Source organism: Astatotilapia calliptera, chromosome 12 (assembly GCF_964374335.1).
Source record: "Astatotilapia calliptera chromosome 12, fAstCal68.1, whole genome shotgun sequence".
Taxonomy (NCBI): Eukaryota; Metazoa; Chordata; class Actinopteri; order Cichliformes; family Cichlidae; genus Astatotilapia; species Astatotilapia calliptera.
Window position 1 is genome coordinate 3,821,243 of NC_137433.1, and position 16,200 is coordinate 3,837,442.

Here is a 16,200-nt window from a genome sequence, read left to right on the forward strand (position 1 = left end):
ATTGAAATTATAAACAGAGATGTGTCCTTGTTTTACACAAGAAAACACTGTAATGCTACATGTTGCTAGTGTTTTTTAGGTCATTGTTTTGTGGGTGACAAAGTGTGTTTGTCGGCTGTCAACCTTTGCTAGTGTTCTGGAAGAATGAGTTTATTTGAGACCTGAATGAAGTGTTTTGGTAGTTGTAGTGCATTTTGAATGTGAAATGAACTGCTTTGCCAAGCTGACGGTCAGTTAGGAGGATTGTGTGAAGAGTTTTGCAAAAGTGACCTAAGTATTGAGAATTGTGTCCTAGCGGCTGTAAAAAACTGTAACACTTTACAGGGAACTCAGTGAAATACTTGGAAATGTAAAATTCCAGCCGTACAGGGTTATGAGAGAATATTACATATTACATAAAAAAACAAATCAACTCACCTTATATTGTTCCTCATCCAATAAATGGTTAACACGTGTAATGAGGAAATGCAAAGGCTACTGCACTATAATGCCAATGATCCTAATCATAACTTCAGTTGGCAACATTTCGTGACGGTTCCTCATTCATATTTACGTTAAAAAAAAGCCTGGATCGGTTGACTTTAACATATCGGTCTGAAATGACATGAAAGGCAACACAATCTGAGAATCTGGGCTGAACGACCTCATTTCTAACACTTTGTTCACTGCTCCCCTGCGGTGAACTGAAGTGTGGCGTTCAGTGCCTGTTAAAGGCTGCTCAGGTTCAAAGCGACAGTGTGCTTCCTGTGACAACTCTAGTAAGAGGTAGATTTAGAGATAGATTGTTTTTGTTAAAAGTGAGCATTGCAAATGGCACACACACACACTCACACAGTTTGCAATCTCATTTCTTGTTTACATCTGTACAAGACCTTTGTGATAAGCCTGTTTGATAAAAAGCCTTTTGCAATAAAACTGACCTCACATGACTCGCTGTTTAAACTATGAGACGCAGCTTGGCAGAAAGCCTTTGCTGGAGGAATACGACTCCAGATACCCAAGATTTCCTGGAGCACACATTTTTGAACAGCTCCCTAAACATTACTGTAATATAAACCACAATGATCCAGCAAATCATAAAGCACAAGATGTAATAAAGTGTCTCTCCCTGCTGTCTGCTCTAGTTAAACATCTACCAGGAGCAATATATCTGTTGCTATAGCTACAGATTCTCCAGCAGATGCAAAACCAGAATATGATGTAGCTTGGGAGGTCCCACTTTAATAAATTACATAAAAAAAGAAAGCAATCACAACTAGCCAGCAAGCAAAGCACATACAAATTATGTCCTGACAAATTTATTACAGCTAACACCTGCCTCCTGAGTATAAAACCTAACAACTGCACTGAAAACACTCTGTACTGCAATGCAAAATTAACCATGACTTTAAGATAATGCGCTTATCCTTATACTGCAGTATCACAAAGAAAACAGTATATCCAGCAGGCGCTTCTCCTCGCCTCTGGTCCACTTCCATGCTTGCACGGAGCAATAGCCCCAGCTCCAACAGAGCATGACTTCAGACCTCTGCTAATTTAATGTTCCCATGCAGGTTTAACTGTCCCCAGAGTGGCTGCTCTGAAGTAGCCCTGCTGTATCTCAATGAATATGACTTGTTAAAAGTGGTGGGATGTGTGCATGATTATAGCTCAACAGTGAAGCAACCCAGCACCTTACATGGCCTGACATTAATCTTTGCTCACTGTCCGGAGCAATATCCACCTGACTAAGCACAGCTGGTGCAGTAGTTGTGTAGGTTTGGCTGTTATTTGTCATTCCCTTGTCTTTATTTCTGGATGTATTCCAGTATCTACATAACCTCCTCTTCTCTTCTTGCTAAAGGTGCTTGGAGGCTCCACTTGAAGAGTGGAGGGGTGATTGGGCTAAATATTCCTAGAGGCAACTACTCAGTGAATTCTTTGCTCCAATCACAGCCACATTCATGCATGGACCTTGTATCCATGTGATACATGAGTCATAGCAGGAATCTGAGCTTCAAATTAAACTGTCTTTGGACTAGTTCAGACTGTAGGCACCAAATCCTTCTATGCCCTCCCCAACCTCTGTTTCAACACTGATGGGACTCCATTCCCAGCCTTCCCCCAGCATCCCAGGCAAAGTCAACATAACCAACCCCAGTGGAAACCCATGGGGACAAGTTTGGCTCCTCTCACCTAATCTGTGGTCAGTCCGTCTGCGGCACAAAAATAGATGGTATTTAGGAAAGTTTAAAAAGCGTACAGAGAAAAGAAAATGCTTCAAGATGTCACCGTCCTGGGTCGGTGGCCCAGTGTTTTGAGTTTCTTGTGTCTCTGAGTTTTTGTATTATGATCTTAGTTCTTTGTTGTCCCAGTTTATTCTTTAGTCTAGTGTCTTAGTTTGGCTTTCTTGTATTCTCTTTAGTTCTCTGAGTATTTCGTAGCTGCCCTCTGTGTCTCCCTGTTATTGTTCTCTGTGTTTCTTAGTTGCTCTGTCTCCCCTACTCAAGTCTGCGTCTATATTACGTTTCCTGTTTTACTTTGAAGGTCTGTGTCCTACGCGAATGTCTTGAGTTTCGCTTCCCTTGGGTGCCGTTATGTCCGATTTCTCCCAGCTGTGCTCCCCTTCTGTGTCTCAGTCCCCTCGTTATTTCCCAGTGTATTTAAGCCCTGTGTGTCTCTGTGTCAGTGTTGTGATCATGCTGTGTGTTGCTCCCTGCGTCTCCCTGTGTGTGTTTTGTTAGATTCTTCTCAGTTTAGGTCTTGTAGACGTTCTTGGTTCAGCAATAAAAGCTGCCATTTTGAGTTCAATCCTGTTTCTAGTGAGTTTGCGTTTGGGTCCATTTCCTGCCTGCACACAGTCGGATCATGACACGAGACGCATATTCATACAGGAAAATTATCTCAGGAACAGGAGTTCACTGCCCCCCTTGCCAGGAATGTAATGAATTTGAATAATGTACTTTTATCATGTGCAGAAGGTCTTGACTCTTATATATCATCTACCAGGATCAGTATCAGATTAGCTTATAAAATATGTGTTACTAGTAGAGAAATTATTACGGCGATATATTTGCTCTTCAGTAAACAGTCAGTCTGATTTCTATTCTGTTCTTTCTGTTCTTATTTACTGTATGTAATTCACATGCTAGTATTCTATTAGCTGTGCTGTAAACTATGGAAATGTTCAGTTATGTAATTTCTTGGTCCGCTAGTCATAAATCATTTCTTTTAAACCTTCCCAATGTGTAGCTACACGTACAGCAAATAAATCCTAAATGAGCTGTCTTCAGTTTGAAACACTGCCTTTAAACCATGGTTAATGCTAACAAACCACATTCGAAAAACAATGATTTTGTGAATGTGGTCTGGAACAGGTTACTGACACAGCTGGGGAATGACAAAGTACAGCTTGATAATATTTGTGAAAAAGGCTGCAGAATCTACAGTGTGTTAAAAATAGCACGAAACCTATTGAATTAAAGGTCTCTGCTCTGTGTTGGTACAGCTTACGCAGCCCACTTTGCTTTTGATAATCTCAGCATGCAAAGTTATCAGGTACAAATGACTAAGATGTTTAATTCAACAAAGGTAACACGACACAATAAAATACTCTAATACTGAGGATTCACAGGTAAGCCAGCCAAGAGCAAGTTCTGATTAAAAAAATCCCTCAGTGAAACAGTTTTTTAGTCACGTATTTCTTGCTTGTACAGGCATTTGTGTGTTCTCACGGTTGCTTTTTGTTCATGTCGCAATGACAGTTATCTGCTATGCAATCATGCATACATATTCAGGTTACATACAGCTACCCAATTCATCTGTCAAGGTCTCTTACTAGTCCTTTGCTCATCCCTGTCGTTCTCTATGCGCTCCCACACACGCGCACACACTCTGCCTGCAGACACCTCTGCAGCCTACCTCATTATCCACTCCTCTAATAATGCTCCTTGTTAAATTGCAGTGTTAACCTGAGAAACAGGAATAAAGACCTTTTCTATCACACTACTACTTACAAGCTTTCCAGCCCTGTAATTGCATCAAGGATTCCATATTTTAGGTCTGATCTCATTAAACGTACAACAGCCTCTCAATCAATGACAACTTTATAAGCAACATTGCCATGATGTGAGAGGTCAAGCCTCGGGAGAATAAAGATATTCTTTTTGCAAAACTTGTACCTTCTTGCCAAAGTGAGCAGCTTCTTTATGGTAACAGTAATTTACTTCGATTCATCTAGCAGCTGTTTTCTCTATGAACACAACCAAAGTAAGTGTTGTTATCAACAACAATAAACTGCAGGTCACCAACTTTCACAGTAAGACACAGTCAGGAGGATTCACCTTGATGCCCATTTGAACCTTATTCCCAGTTTGAAGTGCGGTTAGCCCAGAGAGATATTATGAGATGAACTGCTACCGCTCAGGGTCGCTGCTCACCAGATAACAACCAGCCTTACAGTGTTATCACTCATCCTGATCGCAACCCTCCATTACCGCTGCACCACTGCTGATGCATAGCGGTGCTCTTGCGTACTGTATATCACAGCTCTCAAACTGCCCCTGAACCATGCTCCGATGCACTGTTAATGCCTCAGCTAATCTGATCTGTCTCCAGCTGGTTTACTACGTATACACATACTTTGATATGAAGCTGGGAAAGTAGTCTTGAAGCAGCTAGACTATGACAGGAGCATGTAGGGTGCTAGCTTCATTTTCACAGGCTGGCTGCTAATAAAAGGCTGGATGGGGATGTGGAGGATGCTACCTAATAATAGAGCATCCAGAGATGCGTTGCTATATCACGTTGTTAGCAGGGTTTGTAGAACGCAAAGTGCTAATGGACATTAATGGTGAAGTGAATGCGTGCATGGGCAAGTTAGCATTATGTGTTATTCATGACCCCTTCAGCACGCTGCTGTGGTCTGCAACCGGTGTTTCCAAAGTCTTACAGCAGTGATAAAACATATTTCTATTATTTTTATGTTTATGGATATTGCCTTAACTTTCGTACTCTAATAATGCTTTGCCTTCGACAGGTGGATGTGTTATATTTAAAGCCGTGTTATTCTGTTTTGTTCTTTGTTTGTTTTATTATTTTCTTAGAAAATAGTTTGAGCTTATAACGAGGTATGGTTCTTTGAAGCGTTATAGACTTTCATTAGTATGTATTTTAAAGTTTGCTTGTTTTAACATTAATCCTGGAGAGCGAGAGGATGTCTCAGGAATAGAGAACAGAGAAGTGAACTGTACTGATTTTCAAGAATGATCAAGGGTGATCTGCAGAGCAGGAGTAACTACAGGGGAATAAAGTTGATGAGCCATACCACCAAGATATTTGAAAGACTTGAAAGTAGGTTAAGAAGAGAGGGGACTATCAGTAAGCAGGCTGTGGCCTCAGGCTGAAAAAGAGCACCAAAGATGCCGTATTTGCTTTGAGAGTTATGGAGAAGCATAGAGAAGCCCAGAAGGAGCTTAAGTGCGTCTTTGTGGATCTAGAGAAAATGGTAAATGGTAAATGGCCTGCATTTGTATAGCGCTTTTCTAGTCCATAGGACCCCAAAGCGCTTTACACTACATTCAGTCATTCACGCATTCACACACACACTGGTGATAGCAAAGAGAGTAGGCAGAGCTGCAGGTGGCAATTTTGAAGATTCTGGGTGTGACCAGAACGAACAGCCGCAGAAATGAGTATATCACAGGGACAAGTTCACGTTGAGCAGTTTGGAGGCAAAGTTGGAGAGGCAAGGCCGAGATGCTTTGGTCATGTGTAGAGTAGGGACAGTGGATATATTAGACAAAGGATGATAAAGATGAAGCTGCTGGACACAGAGAAGATTCGGGATGCAGTGAACACACGGCTCATGTGACAGAAGAGGATGGCAGGGATAGGGTGAGGAGGAGGGAGGAGCTGAAAGAACAAGCACAACAACAGATGCAAACTATCCTGCCCAATTCAAACAATGTCCGTCCTGGACATCAAAAAACCTCGACGCTGACAACAACATCAGTAAACAACATTGGACTGTTGCAAAAATGGCTTCTGCCATGGAGTGACTGAGATGGGAACAAGAAAGCTTAGACCTTGGTGTGCATATAGACAAAGTCACACACACACACTTAACCATTCTTGAGGTACTGACATGTCTTCTAATTGGATCAAGTGTCATCCTTGTTCCCCAGTGACAAACTCTGCTCTGACATTGCAGCTTCTGTCCTCCGGCAAGCTTCTAGCACCACAGGGTGCCTCAAGGAGATCGACACATCACCTCGCCTGCAGATCATAGTGGGTGACATACACTAGAGACACCTGCTCTAACTGAAGAGACGGCAAGAGATATGGGCAGGAAAAACTAAGCTGGACAGAGAGGAGGGCAGAGTAAAGGCCTTAGGAGAAAAAGTGTACTTTGGGTGATATGGTGGTGGAAACTCTCAGTATATTCGATCACTATGAAGTACATGTATTAGTTACTAAAGGTTACGTATTTGTCACAATTTATTAGAATGAAAATTTCTAAAACTGTAAATAAGCCTGTGTCACATCCAGGAAAAATCCCAACTGTACATAACCACCTGCTTTAAAGCAGGGTGGCTGCTCCTTTCTTGTTATTACAGAAAGCTTTTATTTACATGTGCAAATCCAAAGTCTCCTTTGTTATATGGAACAATTTACAGTACGCCCATACATAACTAAGTGTAAATGTGCTCATGCTATTGTTAACTTATCTTGATAAATGTGTCTGTAAATAACAGCACGAATGTTGTAGTTCATTACACATGTATACATACAGGGTAACGAAATACAGTTTGCATCTAATCAGAAGTGCAAGAGCAGTAAGTGCAATAGGAGCAGATTATATACAGATAAGAGTAGTATAAAAGGTGGGAATAGTTATGAACAGATTACGTACAAATAAGGCAGAGCCCAATCCATCTGAAGCAGATATGTTTTATATGCATGGAATTCCACAGTAAAGACAAACAGGTGAATGCAAACAGAGTTTGAATAGATTTTTCAGTCTATTGTATTCCTTACCTCTTATATCTACAGTACTTCCTTGTAAATAATCACTTGAGAGTCACAAAAATGAAGCGAGGCTTTGGTATTAAACTTTTATACCGACTGTGATCATTGTGAGCCACCCTTGAAAACACACTAACGCTAACTATCTCTTGAAACGTGAGGGATAGACTCGTAAATATATGAAAAGATGGTGACAGAGTAGGTGCTTTGCTGTGCAATGCAATAACCTGTGGATATATGAGAGTATTTGATAAACAGAAATGAAAACAATTAAAATGTCTGTAGGCTCTAACTATATTGTGTGGTGTAATTATTGTGAAATATCCTCTTGCTTGTCACACGCACAGATTATATTGGTAAACCTCTTAAAATTCTATTACTGGAGCAGGCGGGTAGATGCAAAGCAGGTTTTGCACAAACACCAACTGTACCTACAATTAAAGCGCTGATGAGCCATTCAGCAACTTTCTAAATGCTAATTACAGAACTTGCAAAGGAGTTGTTTCATATTTCATGGTGTTAGGTAATGCATTAGTTATGCAACATAATTTATTTGTATTGTGATTTTGACTGCAACTGTGTGCTGTTTTCCATACCATATGGATACAACTTAATATATCTGGGAGTTGGGGGTTATAGTTATGGATTAAAGGCATACTTAAGAACAGAAGTCAGAAGCTCACAGTATTCCTCAGCCAGACACTAAGATAAAGAAAACAACTAATAGAAGGAAAGGGGAAGGGATTGGAAGGTTTAAAAGTTAAACAAGGTTAAGTAACAAGCAAATACCTGGGCACATGTAGCCAGAGGTACTTCGTGGATTTATACAGCTGGGAAAATAGTTATTTACTGATCATAGGGTTGAGGTGTTTATTATGGGGATTTAGATGTGTGCGATCCCTCTGCCTTCAGGAGTTGAAACACCTGAAAAGTTTATGTTTATAAGGAGCCGATTCATTTCTGTGGATCCCTGATAGAGTCCCTGCCTGAATTGGTCTCGCTGTTGTCGCATTAGACCACATAACTGCAGTACTGGATTATTTATGGTATACAGTCTTTTAGGAGTATTGCCTGTAGCTCCATTTTCAAATGGACTGGAAGCAGATTTGTAGCTATTATGATTTCCTATGTATGTTTTAATATTTTACTACATTAAGCAAAGATATGGTCATTTTGATTAGCATCTGAACAGAAAAACCCAAAACAAACACATTCTCTGTAGATGTGTGGTTTGGCCGACAGCCACGCTGCTATAGTCTGAGGATAAAATAATTTTTGTGGAAGTGGTTCAAGATCAAAGATCGGGGTTTTTCCTAGGGAGAATGTTACTAATGGGTATTATTTGAAAAGGAGAAATAAAAGGGATTTAAAAAATGATAACTTTATTTTTCTTCTAGGTTTAGATCTAATCCCTACTCTCTGCTTAAAAACATGCTTCAAAACATAATTCTACAAAGCAGAAGTTAAAAGGTTTTTTCACTTGACAGCAGCATTTTGCTGACATTATGGAGTTATTATCTGTACTGGGATGTAGATCTGGTTCAGTAATTGCAGTATATTTCAAATACAGCATCAGCTAAATGCATAATTTTTAACTGTCTCTTAGCAAACTAAATATCCCAGCCAAACTCATTTTCAGCCAAGTTAACTTCCTAAGGAAATCTTATCTAAGAGAGATATTTTTGTCTGTGGAGGAGGCCTCGGGGCTACATAGCCTCATTATTTCGTTTGGCTTCCTGACGACATTTCCTCTTTTATCCTTAACAACACTATGGTGGATCTTGGCTTTGGACTGGAGCATAAAATATCCACCCATTTAAACAAACTGTTAACACACAGATGGGCTATCTTAGTGAGGCAGATGTGGGCTGTGTAACACTGTTGGCTTCAATATGTTAAGAATTCTGTCATTCATATTTGGATCACTTATTACTTCGTGTTTTCACAAGTTCATTCAGGCATAAGTTTGACAGCAGAACAAGCAGCTATAGCATGGGTGGCATATTTACAATGCACATGCAACTGACAGTAGATCAAGTGACATATAATTTATGGGTATTGTTCAGGCTTAAGTTAAAGTGAACCATACTCACATTTCACAACTATAGACTCTATGAATATTCTACATATAGTCTATGTGTAAAAAACCTGACTAATTGCTAGTGAGTCCTAGACGTTGCAGGCAGCGACTGTGAAATTAACTGCTAAAGCCCTAGTACGTCTTTTATGTATGAGAATGTTTTAGTCAGACCCTAGGAAGAGTAGCTACTGCTATTGCAGGTGCTAATGGGGATCTTAATAAACTAAACTATCTAAACAACCATTCAGAAAGGCTGGTGACTCTCTGGTAACCACCAGTTGCAAGTGAAAAATTTGTATATCCTACAGGTTGGCAAATGGTTGCTAGGTGGTGCACCAAAAACCTTTAGTCACCAGAAGATTGCCTGTAGGTTGCCCACTGAAGAAAGTCTCATTAGCCAGCAGCAAAAGAAAAGCCAAAGATTAAACTCAAGACAATCAAAAATGTGAGAAACACTATTTCTAACTACAGGAATAAGGAAGGAACAAAGCCCTTTCATACAAATATGATATCAAAGATAATGAGAACCACTTTAATTTTAAAATGCCATATACCATTTTTCAATACTGCCTAAGTAAAAGTGACTTTATCGGTGAGAAGTCCACAATGTTTTGGAGTTAATGATTTTTCTCTAGTTCTGGACACTGAATAAGGTTTGCTCATTGACAGAGATAACTCATGTCTCCTACATAAAGCGACATCCATAACACTGCAAAGTCCCAGTGAACGCAAGAATCAGTAAAGCAGCTGACAATAATATCCATTCCCTCAACATCTTCAAATTTTACATTAGATTTGGATAAGGATGGAAAGCATCTGGAGAAAAAGACAGTCTGCAGTCTGCCTTTTAAATTAGATTCAAACTCTGCCCAAGCATCCGCCTCCTCTTCCTTCATGGACAGAGTGCAAGTCTCTGTTCTGTTGTCAGCAAAACACAAGCCAAGAATCCATGCAACATGCATGCAACCTTTGTAACTTTACTTGAACTTGTAGCCAGTGGGATATTTTGACTTTAAAATGCCGTGCAGGCACACACTAACCATTTTGTTCTTCTTGGAATAAGTCTTCTTCAGCAGCCTCTCATTCATCCTCTCCTGCTCCCGCTGGGCGTGATGAAGGAAGCCGTTCTCCAGGGGATCCACCACTGGCTGAACATTCTCCTCTTCCTCCTCCACCTCCTCGTCCTCCTTCTTCTGACGCTTTGCCGCCTTTTTCTCCTTCCACCTCTCCTTCTTCTCTTGCGTCTTCACAACTCCACTCTTCTTCTGCAGAAAAAGATTTTGTTAGAACTTGGCAATTACGTAGTATTAATCAAAGAAACTAAACTAGATCAAGTCAGCAGTAGTGAATCTCAAATAATTCTGTGCTTGCACTGAATGACAGATACTGATCAGTGTCACACTGAGATTTACAGCCTTTGGTGTCTCAAGGATTTTCTTTGAATCCTTCAACGAGAACAAAGCAGACAGGTCTAGATGGATATACAAACTGGCAGGAGATAAATGTGCAAAAGAACAGAGGGAGGGTGTACCGCAGCTGGCAAATAGTCAAGTGTGCGGCCCCTTTCACTTCTGGCTTATACAAAGCAAGCAAACACTTGAGCAGAGAGCAGTGACGCTCCCTCTCTCTAAAGTCATATTTAATCCTGTCAGCAGCAGAACAATGCCTTACTGGAGCCTATAATCACTTTATGGCTCAGATATAATGAGCTTGTGATATGAAGTGCTGCTTTAACACACACTGGAGAAAATACAGCAGCTTTACATTTAGTCTATGACCACACAGTATCCCCCTTTAACCTTGTTAGTTGTTGATTTCATGCTTCAGCAATGCCCTGTATGAAAGCAGTGTTTGTTTATTGGAATTTAAAGACAGTTTCTAAGTTGCTGGTATGTTATACAGCGGTAGCTCGTCCTCACCTCCCCAATTTTATGCCCAACACGTATAACAGAGCCACGTGGCTGCGGCTTTTGTTACTGAAGTCACTACACTGGTAAAACTGTACGAAACGTTAGATGAATAATATTCTATGTTAAAAGGTTTTGCTGAGGTAAAGTTTGATGGTTAGCCTTCACATATGCTCAGCCTCAGGATCTCTTCAAGCTGCCACAAACAACTGAGTTTCTAAGGAGAGATGGGTGAACAGCTCACATGAGTGGATTTTTTAGTTTGCAATTTAAATAAAAAGAATGAGCATCAATAATGAAATTACCCATGAACTGCAGCCCTAGTTTGATCCTCAACTGCTGGTGATGCCTCTATGAACAACCAAACCTCAGTAATTCCGGCGGGATAATCAATGGGAGCACAGACAAGACATATTCTACAACTCCTCCTTGCAAGATACTGCACTTTGAGCTCAAGATGGCTATGAACCCATCTCATAGCACAGATCAGCTGTTCTAGACTCATACTTATAACACATAATAAGACACAAATGGTCAAAGGAAGGTCAAATAAAGCTGGCAAGTGAGTAAAGTCAAAGCCATTGCCAAGATGATAAAATAAAAAAGCGCACACGTGTTGGCATACATGCACAAGTCCTATTCCGTGACAACCCCTGATGTCTGCCTCACTTCTGTGTCAAGTGTCTGAATTGTTCCCTCCTCCTGGGCTTCAGCTGCTCCTTATTTCCATATCTGAAAATAAGACTGAGCTGGTGATGTCCTGCTGCCGGTGGTCATTACTGTGTGTTTGAATGGCACAGGACAACACGTCTCTGTTGGAAGCCGTATGGAGCTGAGGCCAGAGGGCTGCAAGTTCACATTTCAGCATCTGTTCACAGCCAGCAGCATTAAGCCTAACTGCAGATGAATCTGTGCTCCATATGAATAATCAAATTATCGACTCCAAAGGTGGGAGATTAGCAGATGGGTAGCACATTAGGCTCATAACTGCTAATGAATGACACCTTCCGTGACAAAAGGTGTTTATGTATCAGGTACTTAAAAAAAACAATACTCCCATAGAAAGGAGGACAAAAATCAATCTCCAAAAATGTAACTGCCAAGAGAAAGGAACCTAACTAAAACCCACCTTTATGTTGGAACCCAGGAGTCCTGCATAAATTGTGTTTTTCCTACACTGAAAATATTTCTAGCTGAACTGTTTCAGAGCTTGCAGTTCCACGCCTCATGAAAGGAGCTGTTTAAAAACAGGGTTTTCTATGTATAAGAATTTCTTCTCTCACACCTTTTAAGAGTGGGTACAACACTTGCCGATCACAGGGAAATCACATTTTCATTGTGAAAGGAATCAGCTGTTTGTTGAGCCAAAGGTCACTTTACACAGTAAACCTCACTGGGATATAAACGTCCTTTATGAAATAAGACCAACAATGTTTTGTTGTGTTGTTAAGAAGAAAACAGTTAATGTATCAGTCTTATTGTATGGGGTAGAATCTTATTGGATTTATCATTTTTCATGCATAGTAAATAAAGCGAGTCAAGTATTTACACAGCACCTTTCAAGATAAATATCACAAAGTGCTTCACAACAGGAATGGTAAACAACAAGAACAAACACTTAAACAAAAACAAGTTTAAAAAGATGAGTGCTACGGTTGTTTGTAAAAGAAACCAGAGACCACAGATCTCAGGTTCAATCTGAGGCTATGCGTGGGCAAGCCAAGTCTGAAAGAATGATGCTATCACTCATCACTTTAGTAGTGGAAAATCCTTTCACTGTTATTTTTAAATTTTAATCCATGTTAAGCAGCTAGTCCCAGGCCATCCCACCGCATATCCATATCCCCCAACTGCTTCTGCAAAAAGGATTACGCCTAATGGTTACACATAACCCAACTCCAGCACCTTCCCCTGTAGCTGGCAGTCATTATTATTTCGCTGCTTTAGAGATCTTCTGTGAGGTTTGGGCCACTCTAACCAGAACTTGCAGAAAGTGGAGCAGAGTGTGGAATACCAAACGGCAGTTCCTCAAGATGAAAGACTCACTTGGAAAGGAGCTGCTTATGTTATTTGTATTTGTCTGCAGGAGAAACTAATAGAAACCTAAATTTGTAGGAAACATAAAAAAAAAATAAAAATTTGTTGAAAATTAAATTTTAAGTTAAAACTGAAAGAACACCCCAGCTCTGCATGTGTGATGGTTCTGCTTCAACTTGTAAGAATGTTTCATATGGTACGTTGTTAAGAGCTCAAGAAATAGTTGCAGTTAAAATGCACTTTATATGCCTGGACTAAAATCATTGTGCTGGTATTTATAGTTTGTATTATTCCACTGGGTGACATATTTACCCCATCACAAACGGCCGTTACCCTGCCCACACGTTCACACTGTGGTGTGATATCACACGGCGACTCAAAGTAACTCTTTTCTCCTCACGAGTAGACACATTTATTTCTCAAGATGCAACATCCAGGTGGTACTAACAGACGACCTCCCATGGCAATCATTGATTTTAAATCTGTCTTTAAAGAGCTTTCATTTTTTGACTGTACTGGTATCATCTTTGTGGGCTTAGAAAATCAGCATTATCTTCAGGAAAATCCTCCCCTGTAGTGATAAAAAGCCATAATTAAGTTTGTTTCTACATTTTAAACCCTCACAAAATCGAACCATTCCCCTGCCACTTTCATCTATTATTGTCTATCATAATAAACTCAGCTACCTTTAAACCAAATCTAGCAATATTACTGAGGTTTTCTTTTGATATTTTCTAATCCACATAATAGAAAACAGAGAATCCTTAAATCATTAAAAATGAAAGGACTACCGAATATAACATTGCTGCACATTCTTTTTAGTTTGACTGCAGTAAACCATTAATATGTGATCAAATACACATCTTATTTAAAGCCAGAAAACCAAACACTAGGTGCAACACCAATTTACGCACATAGTGCATATCCAACTTGAATCTGGTGAAGCTTCAAACATCTCACCACTATCTCTTTGACCTTCATGCTACATGTCTGTTTCAAGTGAAATGCAAACTAATAAAACACAAATATGCCTCAGGAGTAAATAAATATCAGCTGCTCAAAACTCAAACTTTCTTGCTAATATAGTGTGGCAGGTTGTGGCAGTGCCTCAAGGGCAGTATGCTGAGCAGCTGCCACTCCAAAGAAAACACAGATCATCGCCAGAGGCATGCAAACAATATATTGCAGTGTTAAGTCATATCAACATGTATTAATTTCTGCAGCCTCTTGCATAGATCTCACAACATACCACTGAGGAATTATAGATGCCATTTCAATGGAGGCAAAATGTACTACACAGCGCTACAGTGAGAGTAAAGGATGTAGATCTACACATAAAAATGTGTCATGCTTCTCAGTCTAGTTTTGTGTTTGCCAGCATTACAGCTTCTGTTAATCGCATTATCAGAAGCTCAAGCTCAAGCACACAGCAATTAGATTTTGTTTAGAGCATTTGCACCTGCTCTCATTGCTGTCTCATGTCTGCTGCATTCTAAATAAACTGATTTTAATTGTTTGTGTGTGTTATTTCCATTTATTCAGTCCATGCCTCAGACAACAGATCTATAATAGCTCCAGGAGTAGAAGGGTAATTCATCACCGTGTCTGCCAGCAACAGCTTAGTTGTGATATCATTTCCATATTTCAAAGGCCTGAAGTAGGGTTTTTCTTTTATGAAATGGTTATGAAATTATTTCTGCACACAATGGAGCAGTGTATCACACTGTGTACTGTTAAAAACATTTACAAATCAAAAGAATAAAATACTGATGCAGATAATTGTGACGGAGCTTACTAGCTGGTGAAAGTGCACTTCAGTGTACACCAGGTGAAGGTCTAACATTCATCATAGCATTTCTTTACCTTTAAGGCCTATGCAAGCCTAGTATGTAAACATAACTTGCAGCCTTCTTTTATTCCCCTGATGTCGTGTCTACTTTTTTATACAATGTTAAAAGCCTTGCTATTCATCTGTGAAGCTTTTAACTAGTGGTCAAAGTAGTGAATCTCTCTCGTTTTACCTTGTTCTGCCTAGGATAGAAAAGTGACAGTGACCTCAGCAGTAGAGAAGACGTGGTTTAAGATATGATGAGGCAGTGGGGCTGACAAAAGAGCGGGAGAGAGGAGAGGATAAAAAGGACGAACACAGAGAGAGAGGGAGAGATACGGTGATGGTGGGGGGGTCTCAGCCTGGAACAGGAGAGACCGCTCGACTGGTTTGACCCGGCCACGTTACCCTGGCAACAGAATGGGAGAGCTTTGTTGCTGTTCCAGGCTGCATGGGGAGTGGAGTGTGTTTATGTGTGTGTATCTGTGTGGGTACAAGTGCATAAAATCCAACACAGGTTTCCTTTCCGCTAACAATAAAGCGCATGGCTTTACATGGTTATGCTGGGACCTTGAGATCCACTGTGGAAGCACGTTTAGTTCCCAAAGGAGGGTTTATGCATTCTGCACAGAGGAATGTCAGCAACCCTGAGGTTTCTTGCAAAGGGTAACGGGGTCTTCATGAGGCATACACAAGCCAGAGTTTCACAAAATAGACAGTGTGCAGAAAGAGAAAGGGAGATGAAGACACTTAGTAGTGTCTGGTGCACATTATCATCATGCTTTCTCCACGGAACTCTCTTCTTTCTAAGGCTAGTAATTATTTAGGAGACACAAAGAGCTCTGCAGGGTACACCTCCCTTGACATTAAGCGGTACCACACAGAGATTGCAGGGCTGGCTGCCACAGCTCCTGTGCTCTTCAATGGAGTTGTGGGAAAACTATCAATTATATACTTCCAAATAGCATTGTACGTTTCACCGAGGTGCTGCAAAGTGACTAAAGCTGACTGAGCTTTGTGTCTTTTCTTCTTTTACAGTCCGAGACACCTGCACGTGCACCTGGTGGTGGTCAGAGGGCCCGGTGGCGCCAGTGTCCGGCAGCCTCGCCTCTGTCAGTGCGCCCCAGGGTGGCTGTGGCTACAATGTAGCTTGCCATCACCAGTGTGTGAATGTGTGTGTGAATGGGTGGATGACTGGATATGTAAAGCGCTTTGGGGTCCTTAGGGACTAGTAAAGCGCTATACAAATACAGGCCATTTACCATATATACTCTGTGCATTAATCTAAACATAAATTATATTTCCACAGGTGTTTAAGATTGTCAAGTATTCTATAAAATCAT

General features: G+C 40.5%; 1 protein-coding gene across 13 annotated transcripts in view; it reads right to left on the bottom strand.

The window, feature by feature from the left end:
- Positions 1-16,200, bottom strand: part of fbrsl1 (fibrosin-like 1) — a 285,663-nt gene that overhangs the window by 190,214 nt on the left and 79,249 nt on the right. For all 13 annotated transcript variants that reach the window (XM_026188504.2, XM_026188506.2, XM_080309339.1 and 10 more), the window contains exon 2: positions 10,126-10,350. In XM_026188504.2, coding sequence (XP_026044289.1) covers positions 10,126-10,350 — 225 coding nt within the window. The remainder of the gene's footprint in view (positions 1-10,125; positions 10,351-16,200) is intronic.